General features: G+C 40.6%; 1 protein-coding gene across 4 annotated transcripts in view; it reads left to right on the forward strand.

Annotated features, from left to right (window-relative positions):
• CEP192 (centrosomal protein 192) overlaps positions 1-20,941 on the forward strand; it is a 133,667-nt gene extending 112,726 nt beyond the window's left edge. For 3 of the 4 annotated variants that reach the window (XM_058692796.1, XM_058692794.1, XM_058692797.1), the window contains 10 exons: positions 230-353; positions 2,117-2,222; positions 2,655-2,862; positions 5,789-5,868; positions 6,809-6,904; positions 11,264-11,383; positions 11,822-11,943; positions 14,533-14,662; positions 15,114-15,172; positions 20,494-20,941. In XM_058692796.1, the coding sequence (XP_058548779.1) occupies positions 230-353; positions 2,117-2,222; positions 2,655-2,862; positions 5,789-5,868; positions 6,809-6,904; positions 11,264-11,383; positions 11,822-11,943; positions 14,533-14,662; positions 15,114-15,172; positions 20,494-20,635 (1,187 nt within the window). In that variant the 3' untranslated portion in view covers positions 20,636-20,941. The remainder of the gene's footprint in view (positions 1-229; positions 354-2,116; positions 2,223-2,654; positions 2,863-5,788; positions 5,869-6,808; positions 6,905-11,263; positions 11,384-11,821; positions 11,944-14,532; positions 14,663-15,113; positions 15,173-20,493) is intronic. The other variant, XM_058692795.1, reaches the window with a different exon arrangement.
• The last annotated feature ends 369 nt before the right edge of the window (positions 20,942-21,310 follow it).

Consider the following 21,310-nt stretch of genomic DNA (forward strand, 5'->3'; position numbering starts at 1 on the left):
ACAATTTCCAGATGTCCTTTTTTCTCTTTGTTCAGGGTGTTGAACTTTGTTCAGTATCTTTATAGTTTCCAAGAGTAAACAAATGGTCTTCTTTTACCAGGGATTTGAAATTCCTGTAAAGCAAAATAAGATGGTAGACTAATGTATTTAGGATTCATTTTTACCATTTATTAATTTTTTTTTCACTAATGCTAAATGTAAGTTATATCTTACTTATCTGATATAATAGGTGACCTGGCAAAAACTGCATGTTTCCAGATTTTAAATAATTCCATTAGGTTACTGAAATTTGAGTTGTACTGGCCAGCACATTGCCTTACAGTAACACCACAACATGGATTTATCCCACCAGAGTAAGTATGACTTCCTTTTCCTCCAGATTTTATTCAGGTATTAACATGGTGACTTTTTAAGGATCAAATAATACGCCATTTTAACTTATTCATTAGAATTTTGCCATATGCTCCCCGTACTGAGCTCCATTTGGTTTTGTGGGACCACAGTGAACTTCAGGATTCATGCTCTTTAGCAGAATAGAGACCATGTCCATAGCCAGTTATGGTGTACATAGCCTAAAAGGGTCAAGAGGTATGAGTGAGGTGGGAAGGATTTCCTGGAGTGGAAAACATCAGAATGTGTAGATGTGTTACTCTGCCTACCAAATTACAAAGCAAGGGATGCAGTTGGGCATACGATGAGAGGTGGTAGTCCCTAAAGCCCAGAGGGTTCTATCCTTGGTTATCTTAGGTCTGGCTCAATTTATTCTGCTGGTTTTGTCCAAAGGACATTTTACAGACAAAGCTTCCTGATATTTAATATGTCTGAGCCATAACCTAGCTTGCTGTTTTGCACAAAGACTAGTCTAAGACAGAAGGAAGTATTTGGGACCAAATGCTGATGAACAGCTGTCCACTGTGTGCAGCTTAGTTACTGATAGGAGGTAAAGCTGCAGTTCTACAGCTTTTCAGGAACGTTGTCTGGGTCAGCACAGAACATTCACGTCTGAAAGTCACTACCTGTTTGGGGATAGCAACTTTGCAGAAGAGCAGCATGAATTTATTAACTTTTGCAAAGTGATGGAGTATGCATTTTAGGAGAGTTTAGTGACTAGTATTGAGGTATGGTTAGGCATACTCCAGAGAAATATTCCTAGGACCAAAGCAATCAATTAAACATTTACCGATTAATGGTTGGAAAGTTAGGGAAATGAATTGTTCATGAATCACTTTTTCTGTCACCCTGTGTATTTAGCCATTAGGAATGGAAAATAATCTTGCTCTGCCATTTTTGATATGTATGCCAACGTATCCTTTGTAACTGGTCGTTTCTTCTAAGTCACAAATATGATTACATTGTCCACATTTAAAAGTCTTCTTTGACATTCCATAGCTCTTGAAGAGAACAGTGAGCATAAAATTTTAGCAACTGGGTAAATAGCAATATTGTTGGGGCACCTAGGTGGCTCAGTCGGTTAAGCGTCCGACTTCGGCTCAGGTCATGATCTCACGGTTCCTGGGTTCAAGCCCCGCATCAGGCCCTGTGCTGACAGCTCAGAGCCTGGAGCCTACTAAGGATTCTGTGTCTCCCTCTCTCTCTGCCCCCTGCCTGCACTCATGTTCTGTCTCTCTCTCTTTCTTAAAAATAAATAAAACATTTTTAAAAAATTAAAAAAAAAACCAATATTTCATTTATTTCCCATCCCCCCTTTTTCTTCCAGTTTCTTTCCCAGTTATTTAATTCCCTTTATACTGTGACTGTATCATTCTTTATTATGATAAGTTTTATGATAAAGTGCCTCAGAGCTTCTGTATTTTAGTCTTTTGCTCCAGAAGTTTTAATTTTGAATTGCTTTTTAAATGGTATTTCTATGGCCTGGTCTCTTTTCACATGAGTTTTGCCCTTCGGTTCATAGGTTTATGTCACTCAACTTTTTGTGAGCCACGGAGGTGGGGCTGATATAAAATCACATGTGGATGGGATCTCGCCTCTTCTCAGCTCCTTCTTGAGCAACAAGGAAAGAGTTGGTCATTGATGGAACAGTATTGATAACTCTGTGGTTATTGCTATTAAAGTATAGGATGTTCTTGCTTTTCATTATTAAATTCTTTCTTTTTAGGAGTAAGCTACAAATTCTTGTGAGTCCTAATTCCTCCTTATCCACAAAACAGTCAATGTTCCCATGGAGTGGTTTGATTTATATACACTGTGACAGTGGACAGAAGGTACTTTTAGTGTTTTTTAAGCAAATTTTTCCTGTTTTGCAGCTTAAGTGTCATGAGGCTTATTAGCTCTAACATCTCAGAAATGAAATGAAGGGGGCTATTCTTTCAGCTGAACTAGACTTATTCAGACAGAGCACTTAGCACATAGTTTTCCATTAGCGATCTGAACAGTTCTCCTGAGTGGGGGCAGGAATGGAGAGTGGGGCCTAGAAACCATTACTAATTTGCAAAATCTACTTTGAAAAAGAAGGGAGTTGGGGAAGAGAGGGAGGAGTCAAAGATTCACATCGAGATCTGAATAAACTTTCTCATCCATCAGTGTTTTCCATTTGTTTGGCATTACTTTTCTCCACCGTGATTTAAAAATAGGAATTGTTTCTTTAAAATGATAGCTCCATTTGTGTCTTATCTCCTTTATTTGGCTCATTTCAGAAAATTGTGAAAGTTCAAATTCAAGAAGACTTGACCCAAAAAGAACTCCTCACTCGTTTGGCTTCCAGCCCATTTGGAATCCTTTCCCCAGGAACTGAGCCTTCAGTTTGTCATCTGGTAAAACCAATGACAAAACCACCTTCCACAAAAGTTGAGATAAGAAACAAGACTATTACTTTTCCTGCAACAGAACCTGGTGAAACTTCAGGTGTGGTTCACAAGTTATGTAATTCAAATGGTCACTGATCTGTTGAGTCTAACACTGTTCTTAGTGAGCCATATTGTAATAACAGGGATAAAATTGTCCTCTATTTCAGGAGAGAGGTGGTCACTGGTAGTCATTTCAATGATGGGCAGGATTTGGGGGAGCTTTAAAATCCTAAAATGTTATGGGGCGCCTGGGTGGCGCAGTCGGTTAAGCGTCCGACTTCAGCCAGGTCACGATCTCGCGGTCTGTGAGTTTGAGCCCCGCGTCAGGCTCTGGGCTGATGGCTCGGAGCCTGGAGCCTGTTTCCGATTCTGTGTCTCCCTCTCTCTCTGCCCCTCCCCCATTCATGCTCTGTCTCTCTCTGTCCCAAAAATAAATAAAAAACGTTGAAAAAAAATAAAAAAATAAAAAAATAAAAAAAATCCTAAAATGTTAAATCTAGGTGTTTAAGAACTATTTATATTCTGGGAGTCTCAGATTCTACCTGGTCAGAACCATCCCTTCTCAGTTCTCACTAGGTCTTTTACTAGACTGCTAATAAGTTAGCAGCTGAAGAAGAGAGGAAAGTGGGTAAAACCTGGTTCTGTCACTCACTAGTGTGACTTTGAAGCACTACAGAGGTTAAATAGACTCAGTTTCCCCATATGTAAAATGACCATCATAATTGACTCCTCTCACAGAGGGCTTTGAGTAGTAAATTAAATAATATATGTAAAGCACTTGGCACAATGTTTGTCACCTAGTGGACACTTAGTACTGCTAATATTCTTCAAATGTCCTGAGAACACTGCTTTTGCTCTCCCCTCTCCCCTGCCCGTGATGGCTCAGTCTCAGTGAATGGGATTACATGTGGGACCTGTTGGAAAGGGTTTGGACCTTCTGTCACATGACCCTCCACTCCTTGCCTCTCTAACTGGCTTTGTCTCCTACTCATGCTCAGATTCTACTGCCCATCAAGACTGTCCCCCTCCGACCATCACCCATCGCTTTGCCCGTCTTCCCCACTCGTGTCCTCTGGGAGTTCCAGCAGCTCTGTGGCTTCATTCAGATGTTCAGGCCATTGGCCCTACTACCTTCTCACTCTCCACCACCCCAGCCTCGTCCACTTCTGCTTGAATTCTGTGGTCTGTCACTGCAGTTACTGCCTTAGGAATGTTTTTAACTGCCGTGTGTCCCTCCTTCTGCATTCCTGTCTGGCAAGATCCCAACCCTTGTTAGAGCCAGACTTCTCCCAGCCCTGTGTCTCTACTGTACTAGGCAGCACTTCTGGAGAAACCTGGGGCTGTGTCCACAGATTCATGGTCTCAGCTCTCAGATGCTCCTCAGTACCAGGCTTTCCTACCAGCCCTCCTTGGTGTGTATCCTTTCCCATTTCTGGCCATCGTTTGACAGTTTCATCTCTTCTCAGCATCCATCTGCTGCTCCTGCTCTCACTCTTTCTAGCTCTTGACTTTGCCTCACTCTTCACTGCCAATATAAAAGCCATTAGACTAAATGCAAGACTTCTGCTTCCATCCCAGATAAACTCTTCTGCTTGGAAGCTAGGCTCTTCTCAAGGCCTTACTCCACCTCTTCTTTCTCCTGTGTCATCAGTTTCTCCCTTTGTTGATGCCTTTCTCTTGGCACACAGGGCACCCTGCCGTCACATGTTTAAGGAATACCTTCTTTGGCCTCGTCTCCTTGCTGCTCTCCCTGCTTCCTCGGCATCCCTCCCTCATGGTGGGATTGTGCTCTCTGCCTTCCTTTTGTTAGTCTGTAGCAGAGCTGGTGCTGCCATCTTGCCCTGACCCCACTGCTATAGAGGTCACTGAAAAGGGAGCATCTCTTCTATGGGTCTTTTTTTTCAATTAGCAGTAATTGCACTTTTGATAAACTTCATTGGCTATGATACTGCCACTGTGCAAAGCTTATGGGTCTTTGTTAATTTGACCTCTCGACACTGGCGACCACTCCTTCTTTCTTGGACTACATACTTCTTGTGCCTCTCCTGGTCTTCCCTGCCTCACTTGCTCCTTCTCGGGTTCCACTGAGGGCTCTTCTTCCTGGGCCTGCTTATGTTCCCTTCTTTCTCTCTGCTCTCCCTGCACCCTGCTCAGCTTCTATGGGTGGGCATCTCACAAACAGAACTCTTATTTTACCCATGAAACCAGCTTCTCCAGCCTTAACCTGTGTCAGTGAGTGGCACCACTGTCTGCCCATTAAGCCAATTCCCTGGAAGTTGATTGCTTTTCCTCTCTCTCTCTCTCTCTCCTCATCCAGTCCACTAGCAAGTCCTTTGCAGTCTGTCTTCAGAATGGATCCCCTGTCTGCCCACTGCTTTTCCTCCCACTGCTGTGACTCAGGCCTGATACACACCACCCCGTGCATCCTCGCTGAACTGCTGCTGTGGCGCCTTACCAGGACTCCTCATCTACTCTGACTCCCTAGCGGTCTCTCTTTCCCACAGCAGCCAGTAATTCTTTACACATGTAAATCATCTTATTGCTCTCTTGCTTAAGCCCTTCATTATACTTTGATTAAAAACCAAAACAAGACAGGGGCACCTGGGTGGTTCAGTTGGTGAAGCATCTGGCTTCGGCTCAGGTCATGATCTCACAGCTCATGGTTTTGAGCCTCGCGTCAGGCTCTGTGCTAACAGCTCCCAGTCTGGAGCCTGCTTCGGATTCTGTGTCTCCTCTCTCTGCCCCTCCCCTGCTCATGCTCTGTCTCTCTCAAAAATAAATAAACATTAAAAAAAATAAGGTACTTGTAAATCTTGATTTTGTTAGAAAATACTATAAATTCCTGTTGGGTTCCTCTGGGGATCTAATGATTGTATTTTTCCCCCTATGATGAGGTAATTAGTCATTGTTACACATTGTCACAGTAATCTGCTTGTTTACTTACCTCTGCAAGAATTGAGTTGTGATATGTGTGTTCCTTGTAGAAAATTTTCTGGAACTTGAGAATCATGGTAACACAGAAGTGAAGTGGCATCTGTCATCTTTAGCTCCACCTTATGTCAAGGTCAGTAGTAATGGCCTTAAATATATTCATTTTAATGTTTACACTTTATGCAGGGTGTTTTAAAACTGAGTTATGAGCATAGGTTGAGATTATTGTCTTTTTTAGTTCCACTAATTCACTTACTTGATTTTCTCTATAGATGTGGTTAATATATGCCCCATCTTTTTCACAAGGTGGTTTTGAGAGTCAAATTACAGAATGGATGTGAAAATATGGGCTTGCTCATTTAATGAACTACCTTCTACAGTCCTGATTTTTATCTGAAATAACTATTTTGAAAAATATATAAAAGCGTTATTATGGAACATTGTGTGTATGCGCGTGCACATGTGCATTTTTCTCTCCCTTGTTCTGAGTGCTGTTTTGTGTTTTCAGCGGGTAGGAGCTAGTGCAGGAGACAGAAGTGAATGTTCTGTGTCAGTGTGTGCTAGCTACTGTATACTGCAAACAGTCTCTGCCAGTAGGTTCTGTCTGAATTAAGCATATTGTCATGTGTGTTGTTTACAACACTGTGGCCTTTTTGCCATGTGTTTTGTGTGACAGAAGCAGTTTTGAGCCACAATACCCACAACATACGTGCAAAAGATAGTGCTGGACCTACTGAAAAGAAATAAACAACTAGTTTTGCATAGGTTATTAAAATGCACATTCAACAGGGTCTTCAGGGTTTTCGAGAAGGCAAATCCTTTGATATTATGAGTGTCATCCTACAGATGACTGTAGCCAGGAAGGAATGGTTGCTGATGGAGGGAGGAGAGGCAGCATGAAGTCTTGTGTGAGCTGAGTTTAGTAGCACTCCTGCTTCTAGGCAGGCTTTGAGCTCTCCTGTGCCCTACAAAACCGGTTTGTGTGTCCTTGGTAACCATAAACATAACGGTCTCACTCTGAATTGATCTACTGACTTTTATATTTTTTCATTTGATTGCTTAAATGATTGTAGGGAGTCAATGACAGTGGAGATGTCTTTAGAGCTACCTATGCAGCATTCAGATGTTCTCCTATTTCTGGTATACTGGAAAGCCATGGAATTCAAAAGGTGAGTGTTGACATTTTTTTTTACAGCTTTTGGTAAGAAACTGGTGTTGATTGACCAGGAGTGCTTTTGTTTCCACCCAGAGTAGTTCCTTCATCTAGACTAGTGCTGCTAACAGCCAGGTTGCCATAGGAGAAGAGGTCTGCCTCAGTACAAGTCAGTGGAGTGCTTCCTGCAGCAGAGGTCTTGCTTTGTACATAGCTAAACAAAATGCCATACTTAGTGGTAGGATTGATTTACGTTTTGGTATAAGCACTTCATGTGCCTGCAGGCTGCCAGTACTTAGAACACACTTCGAGTAGCTCTAATCTAGGCGATAGTTTTGTCCACTAACCCTATGAGAAACATCTACCACTACTTAAAAACAAGTCAGTGTTCATATCATAGTCAACAATATATCTTCGTGGGTAAATGGTGATGGATCGTTTTAGTACCAAGACCCTCTTTTTATTTTTTTAATGTTTGTGTATTTATTTTTTAGAGAGAGCACAAGCAGGTGAGGGGCAGAGAGAATGGGAGAGAGAGAATCCCAAGCAGGCTCTGTGCTGTCAACATACATGGGGCTCAATCCCACAAACCATGAAAGCATGACCTGAGCCAAAATCAAGAGTCAGATGCTCAACTGACTGAGCCACCCAGGCGCCCCATAGTATCATGACCCTCTTAAGTTCTTTTTTTTTTTTCTAAACTTTATTTATTTTTTAGAGAGAGAGAGACAGAGCGCAAGCAGGGGAGGAACAGAGAGAGGAGACCAGAATCCAAAGCAGGCTTCAGGCTCTGAGCTGTCAGCACAGAGCCTGACGTGGGGCTTGAAACCATGAACTGCAAGATCATGACCTGAGCTGAAGTCGGACGCTCAACCAACTGAGCCACCCAGGTGCCCTCATGACCCTCTTAAGCTCTAATTTGTTTGTAGACCTGACATAGTTTCTTCAGATATCTTAGTGACACTAGTCATTCACTTGGCCTCAGTAATACATTTTTTCATGCCAACAGCTGAAACTCAGTTAAACTGTACCATTTATATGACATTGGTCCATTTATTCAGGGAATTAGACTTGTAATCAGTTCTATGCTACAGTTGTAAACTCATTACTGACTATAAAAGAATCTTTGAGCAATGATCATCACAAACTGTGTACTTTAGTAGGTCTGTATAACAGGCTTCTAGAGCCTGGCTTTTTGGGAAGGATTGCTATTCTACAAGCATAGTTTATTTTACTTCCCAGCCCACGATAGAGGCAAAGCAGCATAATAGGGTACAGACACATTGTTCAACAAAAGTTTAACATTTGGGGCAAAGGTGGTGGGAGGAGGTTTGGAAAGAAGAAAAAAAAAGCCAGCAGGAAAGGCATCCCATGTTCATGGATCAGAAGATCTAACATTACTAAAATCGCAGTACTTCCTAAATTGATCTCTAGATTCATTATAATCCAAATTGAAAATCCCAGTTGGTGTTTGGTTTTTGTTTGTTTTTTAAAGAAATTGACATGCTGGTCCTAAAATTCATATAGACATGCAAGGGAACCAGCATAATCAAAACAATCTTTTTTTTTTTTTTTTAATATAATTTATTGTCAAATTGACTTCCATACAACACCCAGAACAAAGTTGGAGGATTCACACTTTCTACTTTCAAAACCTACAGTAATCAAAACTGTATTGTTGACATAAGGGTAGACATTTAGAATATGTGGAATAGAGTTGAGAGTCCCCAAATATACCCTAATATTTATAGTCAGTTGATTTTTTTCAATAAGGGTACTGAGACAATTCAATAGGGAAAGAGTATTTTCAACAAATGGTGCCCAGACAACAGATACCCACATGCAAATTAAGTTTGACCCTTACTTCACACTGTATCCAGAAAGTAACTTGAAGTACACCATAGACCTAAATGTTAAGAGCTAAAACTATAAAATTCTTGGAAGATAACATAGTAAATATCTATGACCTTGAGTTAAGCCTTGGTTTTTTAGATGTGACACCAATAAAGCACAAGTGATAAAAGAAAAAATAGATGAATTATCAAAATGTAAAACTTGAGTACATCAAAGGATACCATTAAGAAAGTGAAAAGGCAGGGCGCCTGGGTGGCTCAGTTGGTTGGGCAACCGACTTCGGCTCAGTTCTTGATCTCACAGTTTGTGAGTTCAAGCCCCGCATCGAGCTCTGTGCTGACAGCTCAGAGCCTGGAGCCTGCTTCAGATTCTGTGTCTCCCCCTCTCTCTACCCCTCCCCTGCTCACGCTCTGTGTCTTTCTGTCTCTCAACAATAAATAAACATTTTAAAAAATTTTTTAAAAAGCAAAAAGGCATCCCAGATTATGGGAGGAAAATATTTAGAAGTCCTATGTTAACTAAGGGCTTGTATCCAAAATGAGTAAAAAGACTCTTACAACTAGATAATACAAAGACAAATTACCTGTTTAAAAAATGAGTACAAGAACTGAATAGACATTTCTCCAAAAACAGATATGAAAGTGGCCAGTAAATACATGAAAAAATATTTAGAATTACTGTTCATCAGGGAAATGCAAAAACAAAACCACAATGAGATATCACTTCATGCCCCAGGATGACTGATTTCAAAAACCAGACCGTAATAAGTGTTGGCAAAGATACGGAAAAATTAGGACCTTCGTACATTGCTGGTGGGAATGGAAAATGGTTACAGCTGCAATGAAAAATAGTTTGACGGTTCCTCAGTAAAGTAAATGTAGACTTACCCTATGAGCCAGCAACTCCACTTCTGGACATATATCCCAAAACATTGAAAACCAGCATTCAAACAAAGATTTATACACAAATATTCACAGCCAAAAAGGGTAGAGGGTGGCTAGAGCCTGGGTGGCTCAGTCGGTTAAGCATCCAACTTCGACCCAAGTCATGAGTTCAAGCTGAGTTCTCACAGTCTATGAGTTCGAGCTCCGCGTCAGGCTCTGTGCTGACAGCTCAGAGCCTGGAGCCTGGTAAGGATTCTGTGTCTCCCTCTCTCTCTGCCCCTCCCTGCTCACACTCTGTCTCTCAAAAATAAACATTAAAAAAAAAATTAAAAATGAAAAAAAGGATAGAAATAACCCAAATGTCCATCAACTGATAGGTGGATAAACAAAATGTATGTCCATGCAATGAAATATTACTTGGCAATAAAAGAGAATGAAGCACTGATAATATGCTACCACATGAACCTTGAAAAAACATGCTAAGTGAAACAGTCCAGACACAAAAGGCCACATAGTATATGATTCAGTGCATGTGGAGTGTGTAAAATAGGTAAATCTGTAGAGACGGAAGGTAAATATGTCCTTGCTGGACATGGGAGTGAGAGAGGGGAGTGGGAAATGACTGCTGACGGTATGGGGATTCTTTTTGGATTGTTGAAAATATTTTAAAATCAGATTGTGGTGGTGGGTGCCCAGTTCTGAAACTATACTAAAAACCCTGACCACACTTGAAGTGGGTGAACTGTATGGTATATGAATTCTGTCTCAATGAAGCTTTGAGAAAGGAAAAACAAGGATGCAGGACTAGATTGTCTCTTGGGAATTTCTCCTTTCACATAGTACCAGACATAGAAATGAAACCTCCATGAAGTCTTTGTTTTTTGCTTACCATACTGCCAGATCACATTTGTTAACTGAATTCCAGGTCTGGGTACTTAATTGATGTTATGGGAGATCTTCTAACATCTCCTGCCTAAGTAAGGCATATCATTCTGGGACCATTTAAGGAAATACTACCAAAAAGCACAACTATTGATGTGTATAATTAGTGATCAAATTAGGGTCACTTAAGAGTTTTAATGTTAAGTTCAGATCCAAAGATACTGATTAGTGATTAACCTAATAGTATTTTTAACACTAAATTCTTTGATAAAGGAAGCACTTAACACTGGTAAACTTTGTAAGATACTACTTTTAAATTATTACAGCTTTCTCATCCTGAGCTTTTTATAGGTTGTACTCCTACAGTTCATATGTATAACTTTGAGGTGTGTGGTCAGGGTAACTGGTTCTGGGCATTAGGCCTTTACTGCATGGCCAGCAGAGGGTTCCATAAGCATTGTAATGAAAGACTGGATTGTGTTTCTGGGGTGACCTTCCTCATTTAGGTCTTGTACATGACAGCTCTAGAATTTTTTGATAATGTAAATAACATTTACATTTTGAGGAATATGTTACATAGAACTCTAAATAAAAATGTATTTTGGATGTGGTATATAGTAACAAGACCACCAAAAGTAGAATTGTTCAAATTCTTTTTCAGTTAGCGGCAAAACTAGCCAGTGCAAAACCGTATACCAATTACAGGTACATGAGATTTAGGTCTAAATTTCTTCCCTGGATGTGTTGTTTTGTAGGTCTCCATCATGTTTTTGCCCAGAGATAGAGGAGATTATGCTCAGTTTTGGGATGTTGAGTGTCACCCCCTTAAAGAGCCTCACATGAAACATACCTTGAGGTTTCAACTCTCTGGACAAGTGAGTGTTACACTGAATTTAAGTAAATTATTGTGTGTATATATTAAAAACATTAAGTGAAATTGACATGGAAAACTGTCCTGAAAGTGCAGACTATTTTCCTGGTATTCTAATTTCATTAATTCTGTTGTCTGGCCCTGTAATCTTAATTTTCTTATTTGCCTTGATTGATTGGCATGTTTGAAGTCTGGGTTTGGCTCTATGAAATCTATGTTTGACTTGATTAAGAGCGTGTGTGTGTGTGTGTGTGTGTGTATGTAAAAGAAACTGAACAGTATAAGGTATAGTGTTTGCAATTTAGGGAATTTAAAAATATTAAGTTTTCTTTGAAAAATTAAGAAGGAAATAGTAGAATTCAAATGGGTAAATTTCCAGATATTTTCCTAGTATTGATTTCTCATCCCCCACCCTGTGATTTTTTTTTTTTTTTTTATACAGAGTGTCAAAACAGAAAATGAGCCTGAAAATTCAGAAATTTCCACAAACTCTCTCATTAAACTAGATAATTTAGTTAAACCCCGGAGACCAGCTGTATCAGAGGCTTCTGCTCTCGTACCTGGGTATGTTGTTTTTGTCATTCTTATGACATATTTTCCAGTACTTTACTGAGATATAATTATATACAGTAAAATGCTCAGTGACCTTACCTATGAGTTTCCATGCATTGCTACCACTCCAGTCAAGACAGAGCATTTCTCTCACCCAGAAAGATCTTACACATCCCTTTGCAGTCAGCCCTGCCCTCACCCCAATATTTGTTCTGTTCTCATTTTTTGGCATAGGTTGGTTTTGTTGAATTTCATACACATACACACCCCTTGAGTCTGGCTTCTTTCACCACACATAATTTTTGGGGATTCATTTGTGTTGTCGAGTATGTCTGTAGTTTGTCCCTTTTCATTGTTGAGTATTGCTTTATGTGAACATATCACAATTTATTCATTTTCATGATGACACTTGGGTAGCTTCTCATTTGGAGCCATTATAAAGGAAGGTGCTATGAACACTATTGTGTGTATTTTTGTGGAGATATTTTTTTAATTTCTTTTGGGTAAAAATACCTGAAAAGTAGAATTGCTGAGTCACATGGTAAGCATGTGTTTAACTTTATTTATATTTTTTAATTTTTTAAATGTTTATTTATTTATTTTTGAGAGAGAGAAAGAGAGTGTGAGCAGGGCAGGGGAGAGACAGGGGGAGAGAGAGAATACCAAGCAGGCTCTGTGCTGACAGCACAGAGCCTGACATGGGGCTCGAACATGTCTGAGCAGAAATCAGGAGCTGGCCACTTAACTGACTGAGCCACCCAGGCACGCTGTTTAAAAGTATGTGTTTAACTTTAAAACAAACTGCCAAATTGTTTTCCTGAAGTGGCCATACCATTTTATGTTCCCAAAAACATTGTACAAAAGCCGATTCTTAAAAACTTTTTAAAATGTGTATTTTATACCAGTAGCTTACACAGTTGTGATGAAAATATTTAAGTTATTTTACCTAATACACATGTTTTTTACAATCCTTAAGTAACTAATATTTAGATCTAACTTTGTTCTGGAGGAAGATGCTTATAAGAAAAATATATGTTGAATACCTACTAAATTTAATATAAATGTGGTCATTTATTTTCTAATAGGAGTAAATAATGTATTTTGTAAGAAATTAGGCTCCTTTAAAGAGTATGTGTTCTTACCACACCCTTTTGATGCTGTTTACTCATCTGCTCATCTCGTAATTACTGAGCACACACCATGTGCCAAGTAGTGGAAGCAAAACTGCCCTTGTCCTTGCCTCCATGGACTTCACTTCCTGGAGGAGGAGGCAGCACATCAACAAATTATCTCACTAACAGGCTTGATTACAACTCGTGGAAAGGACTGGAAGGAAATAAATGGGAAACATGGGAAACATGACACAGGGAGCTTGATGTGTGATACCTGGGAAGAGCCTCCCTGAAATGGGACCTTTAAGTTGAGGAGGATGAGTGGAAATGATGGAGGTAAAGAGCATAGGAAAAGTTCCCAGCATTGTGAGGACTGGCTTGTGGGGATCGTTGGCCCTCGAGGAACCAAAGGCAGCACATAGGCCTAGAGCCCAGAGGGAGGGAGAGTATGTGAGGGGAGGCCAGAGGGTGGGTGGGCAGAGGCAGACCACACAGAGCCTTGCATGTCAGATGTTAATTTGGGGGTTTATTTGGGAAGCTGTTGGAAACCACTGAGTGACATGATCAGATTTCAGTATTTATAGAAAAATCCTCTGTCTGTGGTACAGGCTGATTAGGAGGAGGCCAGGGTAGATATGGTAAAACAAGTCAGAAACTATTATTAACCAGACCAGGATTAAAGTAGTGTCAAGGAAAATGATGAGAAATGGATAGATCTGAGAGGTATATAGGAAGAAAATTTGAAGGACTCAGTGGATGGGTTGAGTAAGGGGGCTTGAGAGAGAAAGAGGGTCAAGGTTGGCTCTCAGAAAAACAAGTGGAGGGTCAGGTTTGAGGAGAAAGATCCCGGGTTTAGTCTGTATTTATGGTGACATATCATTGTGTGGTGATAGGCATGTTGCCCAGAGGCTCAGATCTGGAAGTAATGGGGTCGGGTCGATGGATCACTGAGATGGGATTGCCTACGGAGACTGTAGGAAGAACAGTTAGGGATGTTGAGGGCTAGGCCAACGGGACAGCAGCATTGGCAGTGAGGGAGTGGGCATTAGCCTGCTCAGACTGAGTATGGCATCTAGGTCACTGCCATCAAATGCTGCCAAGAGGCCAGAGCTTGTGTTCCACTCTCAGGGTAGTCTGTCCTGAAAAATGGGGATCATCCCATGGACTGCACTGGGAGTGGTCCAGCTGAAATGGACTAAGGTGAAAGGAACACCTGTGGATGCATTGAGTGTGAGCTGAGCGGGGAGCTAGAGCCCCACACCCCCCTGAGGAGAAAGGGGTACTGTCCTGTCCCACTTAGTGGCTGATCCCGCACCTTATCTGAGTGCTCTGGTGGGCATTTTCTCTTCACACAGACTAGTGAAGTTGCTGTTACAGAACTATTTTCTGAGTTGTGAGAGAAAACACAAATCAACACTTTCAAGATTAATGTATATAGCCTAACTTACTGTGGAATTTAAATGGTTAACTTTTCAACATGTTTCCAAAGCAGGCAGCTTGACTTGACTCACCGTGGGGTTTATGCCCCAGAAGATGTATATCAGTTTCTGCCGACTAGGGTCGGGGAATCAAGGACGCTGAAAGTCAACTTGCGAAATAATTCTTTCATTACGCACTCTGTAAGTTGGAAATAGTACTGTGGGCTTTGTGAAAGTGGATATATTCAACTATTTTATAAATATTTTCCTAATAATTTAGAAGCTTGTTTTATAGATTATACTTAAGTTATAATAATGAGTTAATTTTTTAAATGACTCATACTGCATTTGGAAAGATACTCATGGGAAGAATTGAAAATATTTAGCATTTGTTTTCATATTTTCATTTTTAAAGTTTTCTCTCATTTTCTCTTTCTTCTGTACCATTATACCAACATATTTCTGGATAGCATTTACTCTAGTCAGAACTAGGATAAATTCATATTGAAATTCTTTTAAATTTGTTTTCATGTGCAATTACCTAATTTTGTGACTACACTTAAATTTACTAAATATCTTTAAAGAAATGTTTTAAGTATGCTCAAATATCTAACTTGCATAATTTCATAAAGTGTTTCATATTAAATTCCAGCTGAAGTTTTTAAGTCCCAGAGAGCCTTTCTACGTCAAACATTCAAAATATTCTTTGAGGTGAGTTTATTATAAATCAAAATGTTCTCATCCTAGTGCAGGACTTTGTTTTCAGGACTAAAAAGAGCTGAGGAACCTGCAGGGAAATCATTTCACGACTGCCCATAAGTGTGCTCTACTGTCTAACAACCCAAACTTTGTGCAATGGTTTGGACTTAGCATATGATTCCTGTTATCTGGTATTTTGCCAGCCGCATAAATACATAGAAGCTTAATCATCTTGTGATTAACTTTAGAATAATTCCTGCTTTAAATGTTATTTTCACTGTGCTAAGAATCAAGGAGTTAAATTCTCAATAATTGGGACAAAAACCTTCCCAGATTAACTGGGGAAACTTTTATTATGATATTTTCTAGTTGTCATTCTTCAAATACCCTATATTGTTCTTAAATCCGGGCCTCATTTTCTTGTAATCCTTGCTACTCTTCATTTTCCATATGATATACATTTAGATTGATATCTCAAACCGGTTTAATAGTAGGGTTCTATTGGACTTAACACTGAAGAATAATTTTCTTTTCATCTTTGAATCTTTAAGCTACTTAATCATAGGTATTTCATTTTAGCATTAGATGATTCCGAAAACACGTTGCATGAAAACTTGGACCACTGTGCCTAGGACTAGTCTAGGACTGCCTCTTCCTGAGGTACTAAGGCCAGCAGTGCCATACTCTGGAAAGTTACACGTATCTCTAGATCCTGAAAAGATAAGACACTGTGCGGGGGAGGCCCTTCTCTCGTCTCCTTCTCTTTTCCCTCCAAACCTGCTATTCCTGTACTTGAGGTTCTGGCACTCCCTTTGCCTCCCAGGGGACTGACTTAAGGGCACAAACTGCAAATTAAACAATGAATGTATCTAGAAAGTTATCATAGGCTTCACGTCTCTAAGCCTAGGTTTCCTGATTTGTGAAATGCAGTGCTCCTGGCAACCTGGGCTCCTTAGGAGGCTGACGTAAGCCATCTGTGGGTGTCAGCACCTGGCCCTATGGGAGATGCTCAGCAGGTGGTGACATCTTCAGCAGTACTGACAATGCCCTAATTTCAGCCAGCCTACTGGGGGTGGGGGGGGCGGTCTGTGAAGACCAGCCCCACAGATTTTGATGGAACACCACAGTTGCCTGCATGTCCATGCTTTTCCATTAATCCCTTCAACAGCCACATGGAGGAGAAAGACCTAACTTCATTTATTTGGTTTTTTTTTTAATGTTTATTTATTTTTGAGAGAGGGAGAGACAGACAGAACACAAGCAGGAGAGGGGCAGAGAGGGAGACACAGAATCCGAAGCAGGCTCCAGGCTCTGAGCTGTCGGCACAGAGCCCAATGCGGGGCTCAAGCCCACAGACTGTGAGATCATGACCTGAGCAGAAGTCAGACCCTTAACCGACTGAGCCACCCAGGCGCCCCAGAAAGGCCTAACTTTAAAAAACAAAAAACACTAACAACATTTTCCAGCTTCTCTACTTTTGAGTCCTTGACTCCCAGCAGCCTGTGGACCTCCAGTCAGTGAGGCTTTGCCCTACTGGTTTAAGACAGGTGGTGCTAGACTGTTAACAGTAGATGGACGCTGCTTAAATACATGAGTGAGAAGACCAAGTGAAGTACACCCCAGGTCACAGAAAAACTTCTCTCCTGACTCCTCCACAGGCTAAAATTTTACATAAAGTAAAGCAGAAAAGCTGGTTTCTTTATACATAAGAATGACTTCTTTCAACTTTGCAGAAGCAAAAATTTGCTACAGTAGCTCACTTGAAAATTTTTACACAAAACTGAAATAATGGTGCTTCTTCTTGTAAGTGTTGAGTGCTTTTGTATTTATCCCAAATATTAGACACTTTGACTTTGAACAGGGGCTCATGAAATACAAGTGCTGGGGGAGAGCAGTGATTAGCTTGCTTTGGCAGGTGGAACAGAATCTATTCTGAGAATCTGAAAAGCAGTTCCCAGCTTTCTTTTAGTGGTGTTTTTGTTCATTAGATGGTTCTTTGTTCTATGATACCATTAGCTCCACCCTTCCAGAGTAATAATGTGACTTTACTCATCTCTAGGGTACATGAGGTAATCAGTGCCTTACTACAAGTATGCACCTCCCTGGGGCAGTTGTGAGGCATGATGGGGCTGCTTTTACACATGAAAGTGCCCCGAGGCCTTTGGGATATGAACTGCAACATAAATAGGCCAGAAGAGCTTCACCCAGAGGTTCCGGGGGTTTTGTCTAATGCAGAGGCGGGGAACATGGATGGGTGTTAGGGATATACCCCCCCTTTTTTTTATTTTATTATTTAAAAAAATTTTTTTTATGTTTGTTTATTTTTGAGATGGGGGGAGACAGAGCGTGAGTGGGGGTGGTGGGCAGAGAGAGAGGGAGACACAGAATCCAAAGCAGGCTCCAGTCTCCGAGCTGTCAGCACAGAGCCCAATGCGGGGCTCGAACCCACGAACCGTGAGATATGACCTGAGCTGAAGTCAGACGCTTAACCGACTGAGCCACCCAGGCGCCCCAGGGATATACCCCCTTAAAGCAATAGATTATAAGGAAGGTAATAGGGACAAGGAAACCCTGATTATCAGTTTTTTTGTAAAGGTCGTTTTGGGGGCTCTAGGTGACCATCTCTATCATATCTCCATAAAAAGAATTCATTCATGTTCCCACTTAGCCCTGAAAAGCGTTCTTCTGTTAACCTATTGTTTTATTCTAGTTTAATCTCGGCTGTGGCATTTTAGTGACATGTTTCCCCTCTCCTGTGCCCACGTCTGCATGCACCCAGCGTCCTGGCAGGCTCCTGCTGCTGACCTGCCAGACCCTGCTGTCTCATTCCCGAGGGTTTTCTCACAGAAGTCACAGCCAGGGACAGTGCTGTCACTGAGCTGTTGTTACTTCTCACCAGCACACACAGGAACCAAGCAGTTTGTTACTTCGTGATGGTACCTCGGCTGTGCTAATGAGCTGCTTTTTCCTATACAGAGTATTCCTTTTAAATTAAAAGAAAGAAAAGAAAAATGATGGTTTATAGAATTTTCAGGTTCTGTAGATGGGGGCAGGTAGTGGAGGAGGCAGTTTGAGTGCATGTTCACAGCTACTGTGTCCCTCTCTTAAAGCATCTTTGCTCTTTGTGTGCCTGTGCCGTAACAGTAGCCCTTGCCTGGTACCTGGTAAAGGATTTTGAGCTAGACCTGTCCCCTGGGTTCAGCATACTTTACTGTTACCTTTAACGTTTAAAGTTGTGTGTGTGTGTGTGTGTGTGTGTGTGTGTGTGTGTGTGTGTAGACAGAGATTAAAAGCAGTTTTTAATAACAGTACAAGGTACTATGGTAAATATATCCATGTTACTTGAAGTGTTCTAGAACTATGTTAAATTTTATAGTTCTTTCTAAATTGCATTCAAGTTTATTCAGAGTATCTGTAAGTCTAAAACAGATGATATATGTTTATCATAATACATTTTTAAAACACTTTCTCAGTTGAATATAGAACAGTTCTGTGTTCTATATTAAAATTTGTTAATGATGGGATCTGTCAGATTTATTTCAGGATATTTTATTACTTTTAGCAATTCATAAGTTATAAAGCCTCTTAAGTTGGCAAATTGTACTACATTATTCTGGGTACTGAAATGCTAACATGAAAGAGAAAATGGTAGTTTGTCAGTGCCGGGCACTAGGTACTGTGTTTTTAAATTTGGACATGGGAAATTAGGGTATAATGCGTTAGGGGAAAATAACCCAGACTTAAAAATTTTGTGTGTGTGTGTGTGTACGTATGCATGTATTTTTAAAATTCTGCATTATCAGTTATATCCAGGAAAAGGGCTTTGAAATACTAAAACTGTTTTCTAAATTTTAGCCCACTGCAATTATATACCCAAAAGCTAACACTGTACACAGGAAATGTGTTGGAAACAAAAGCATATATCAGTTCCGATTGCTGAACTTTAAGACATGTAGTTTGGAGGGGCGCCTGGGTGGCGCAGTCGGTTAAGCGTCCGACTTCAGCCAGGTCACGATCTCGCGGTCCGTGAGTTCGAGCCCCGCGTCAGGCTCTGGGCTGATGGCTCGGAGCCTGGAGCCTGTTTCCGATTCTGTGTCTCCCTCTCTCTCTGCCCCTCCCCCGTTCATGCTCTGTCTCTCTCTGTCCCAAAAATAAATAAAAAAAAAAAAAAAAAAAAAAATGTTGAAAAAAAAAAAGACATGTAGTTTGGAAATGAGACTCAGGGATGAACTACCTTCCCTCTGAGGGAAGTCTGAAAGCTATTAATTTTCACTCAAAACAAGACTAAAAGTCAGTGACATCACATAGGCTTTGATGAACTTTATGTAGTTTCATTCACCATGAGGATAAAGGTGTATTTTAAGCTCTTGGGACCTGGTTTTGTGAACAGAAACCTCCCAACATAATACTTTTAAACACGGGGTACTCATTACCTGCCTCTATACAGCTGACCCTTGAACAGAGCAAGGATTAGGGGTGTCAACCCCCATGTGGTAGAAAATCTGTGTATAACTTTTGACTCCCCCCAAAACTAAATTTATAATAGTCCACTGTTGACCAGAAGCCTTACCAATAACATAGTCAATTAACATAACTTTTGTATATTAAATGTATTATGTACTATATTCTTACAATAAAGTAAGCTAGAGAAAAGAAAGTGTTATCAAGAAAATGATAGTACATCAAGCTCTGGCCTCTTGGCAGCATTTGATGGCAGTGACCTAGATGCCATACTCAGTCTGAGCAGGCTCATGCCCACTGCCTCACTGCCAATGCTGCTGTCCTGTGTGTACATCAGTTCAAACCCGTGTTGTTCAATGGTCAAACGTAATCTAAAAATAAATTTTCAAGACAGTTTTTTAATAAAAGTTCACACGAATGCTGGTGGAGCAGAACCTGCACAGCCCTGTTAATGACCGGCACGAGTGGCGTGGGTTCATACTCTCCCCAGTTGAGCATGCTGCTGAAGGAGGGTCGGGGGTCCCCTGTTCCTCTGCCCTTTCTTGGGCAGATGGCTACCTGCCTGCGGACAGAACACTTTCACATGCAATAGAACAGACCTCTTGTTTCCCTTTTCCTATTTTTTTGGATGGCCAGGAATATATATGCAATACTATTTGAATCAGGTTTTAGATTTTCCCCTTCTCTGTGCCAGTTTCTTGTTAAATAATAGCATTAAAGAAATGAGAACCAAATTTAAACCAGACATAACTCTGCTGAGTTCTTCCATCAAAATCCGACCGCACCCTGCCATGCACGGAGCTGGTTACAGTGGTGGGTGATGCACGTGCTGCTGTAGCACCAGGCCGACGACCTTTCCTTTCTCTTTCCAGAGCCCAGCATTATATCAACATGCCTGTGCAGTTTAGACCAAAGTCGGCAGGCAGATTTGAAGCTTTGCTGGTTATTCAAACAGATGAAGGCAAGAGTGTTGCTATTCGACTCATGGGTGAAGCTCTTGAAAAAATTAACTAGATACATTTTATGCAAAGTAAACTACATAAGTTATATTTTGGTAACTTCATTTTGTTTTTACACTGCAATATTCTTTTGTATATATTTTGTAAGATTGTTTTGATAACTAGATTTTTGTTTGTTTTGAGAAGCTAATACTGAATGAAGACCTGACTAAAATATCATGTATATAGCCCACAGCATTGTACTTAACTTTTTTATAGGGGACAAGAGAGTTCTATTTTTGCATTGATTATGATACTCTGAATAAATATGGTGTATATTTTAATGTGGTATAACCAGAAATAAACTTCCATTTCCATTGAACCTGTCTTTTTTATATCATGTAATACAGAAATCAGAATATTGCTTTATTCTAATTATTTTCAAGCTACTGGGTCTGTTTTGTGATTTCCCCCCCTCCATTACACAGTTTCCTTTCCTCTAAGAAATCCCTTCTTTGGTCCTTCTTTCTTTTAGCTAATTGCCCAGATTAGAACAGAAGTGTACTTTTAAAGAAATTATTTTTCTCCAGAGTAGCAGAATTCATATTCTGTGCAAATACATTGGAGAGGTTGATGTATTTTAAGATAGCATTTATTGTAATTAAAGCCAGATGGGACAGCTGCTCCAGAACACCGCATAGAAGGTATGCTCCACAAGCAGGTGCCTGTGGGAAGGCAGTGAGTCGCTGAG

The sequence above is a fragment of the Neofelis nebulosa genome, chromosome 11 (assembly GCF_028018385.1).
Source record: "Neofelis nebulosa isolate mNeoNeb1 chromosome 11, mNeoNeb1.pri, whole genome shotgun sequence".
NCBI classification, from domain to species: domain Eukaryota; kingdom Metazoa; phylum Chordata; class Mammalia; order Carnivora; family Felidae; genus Neofelis; species Neofelis nebulosa.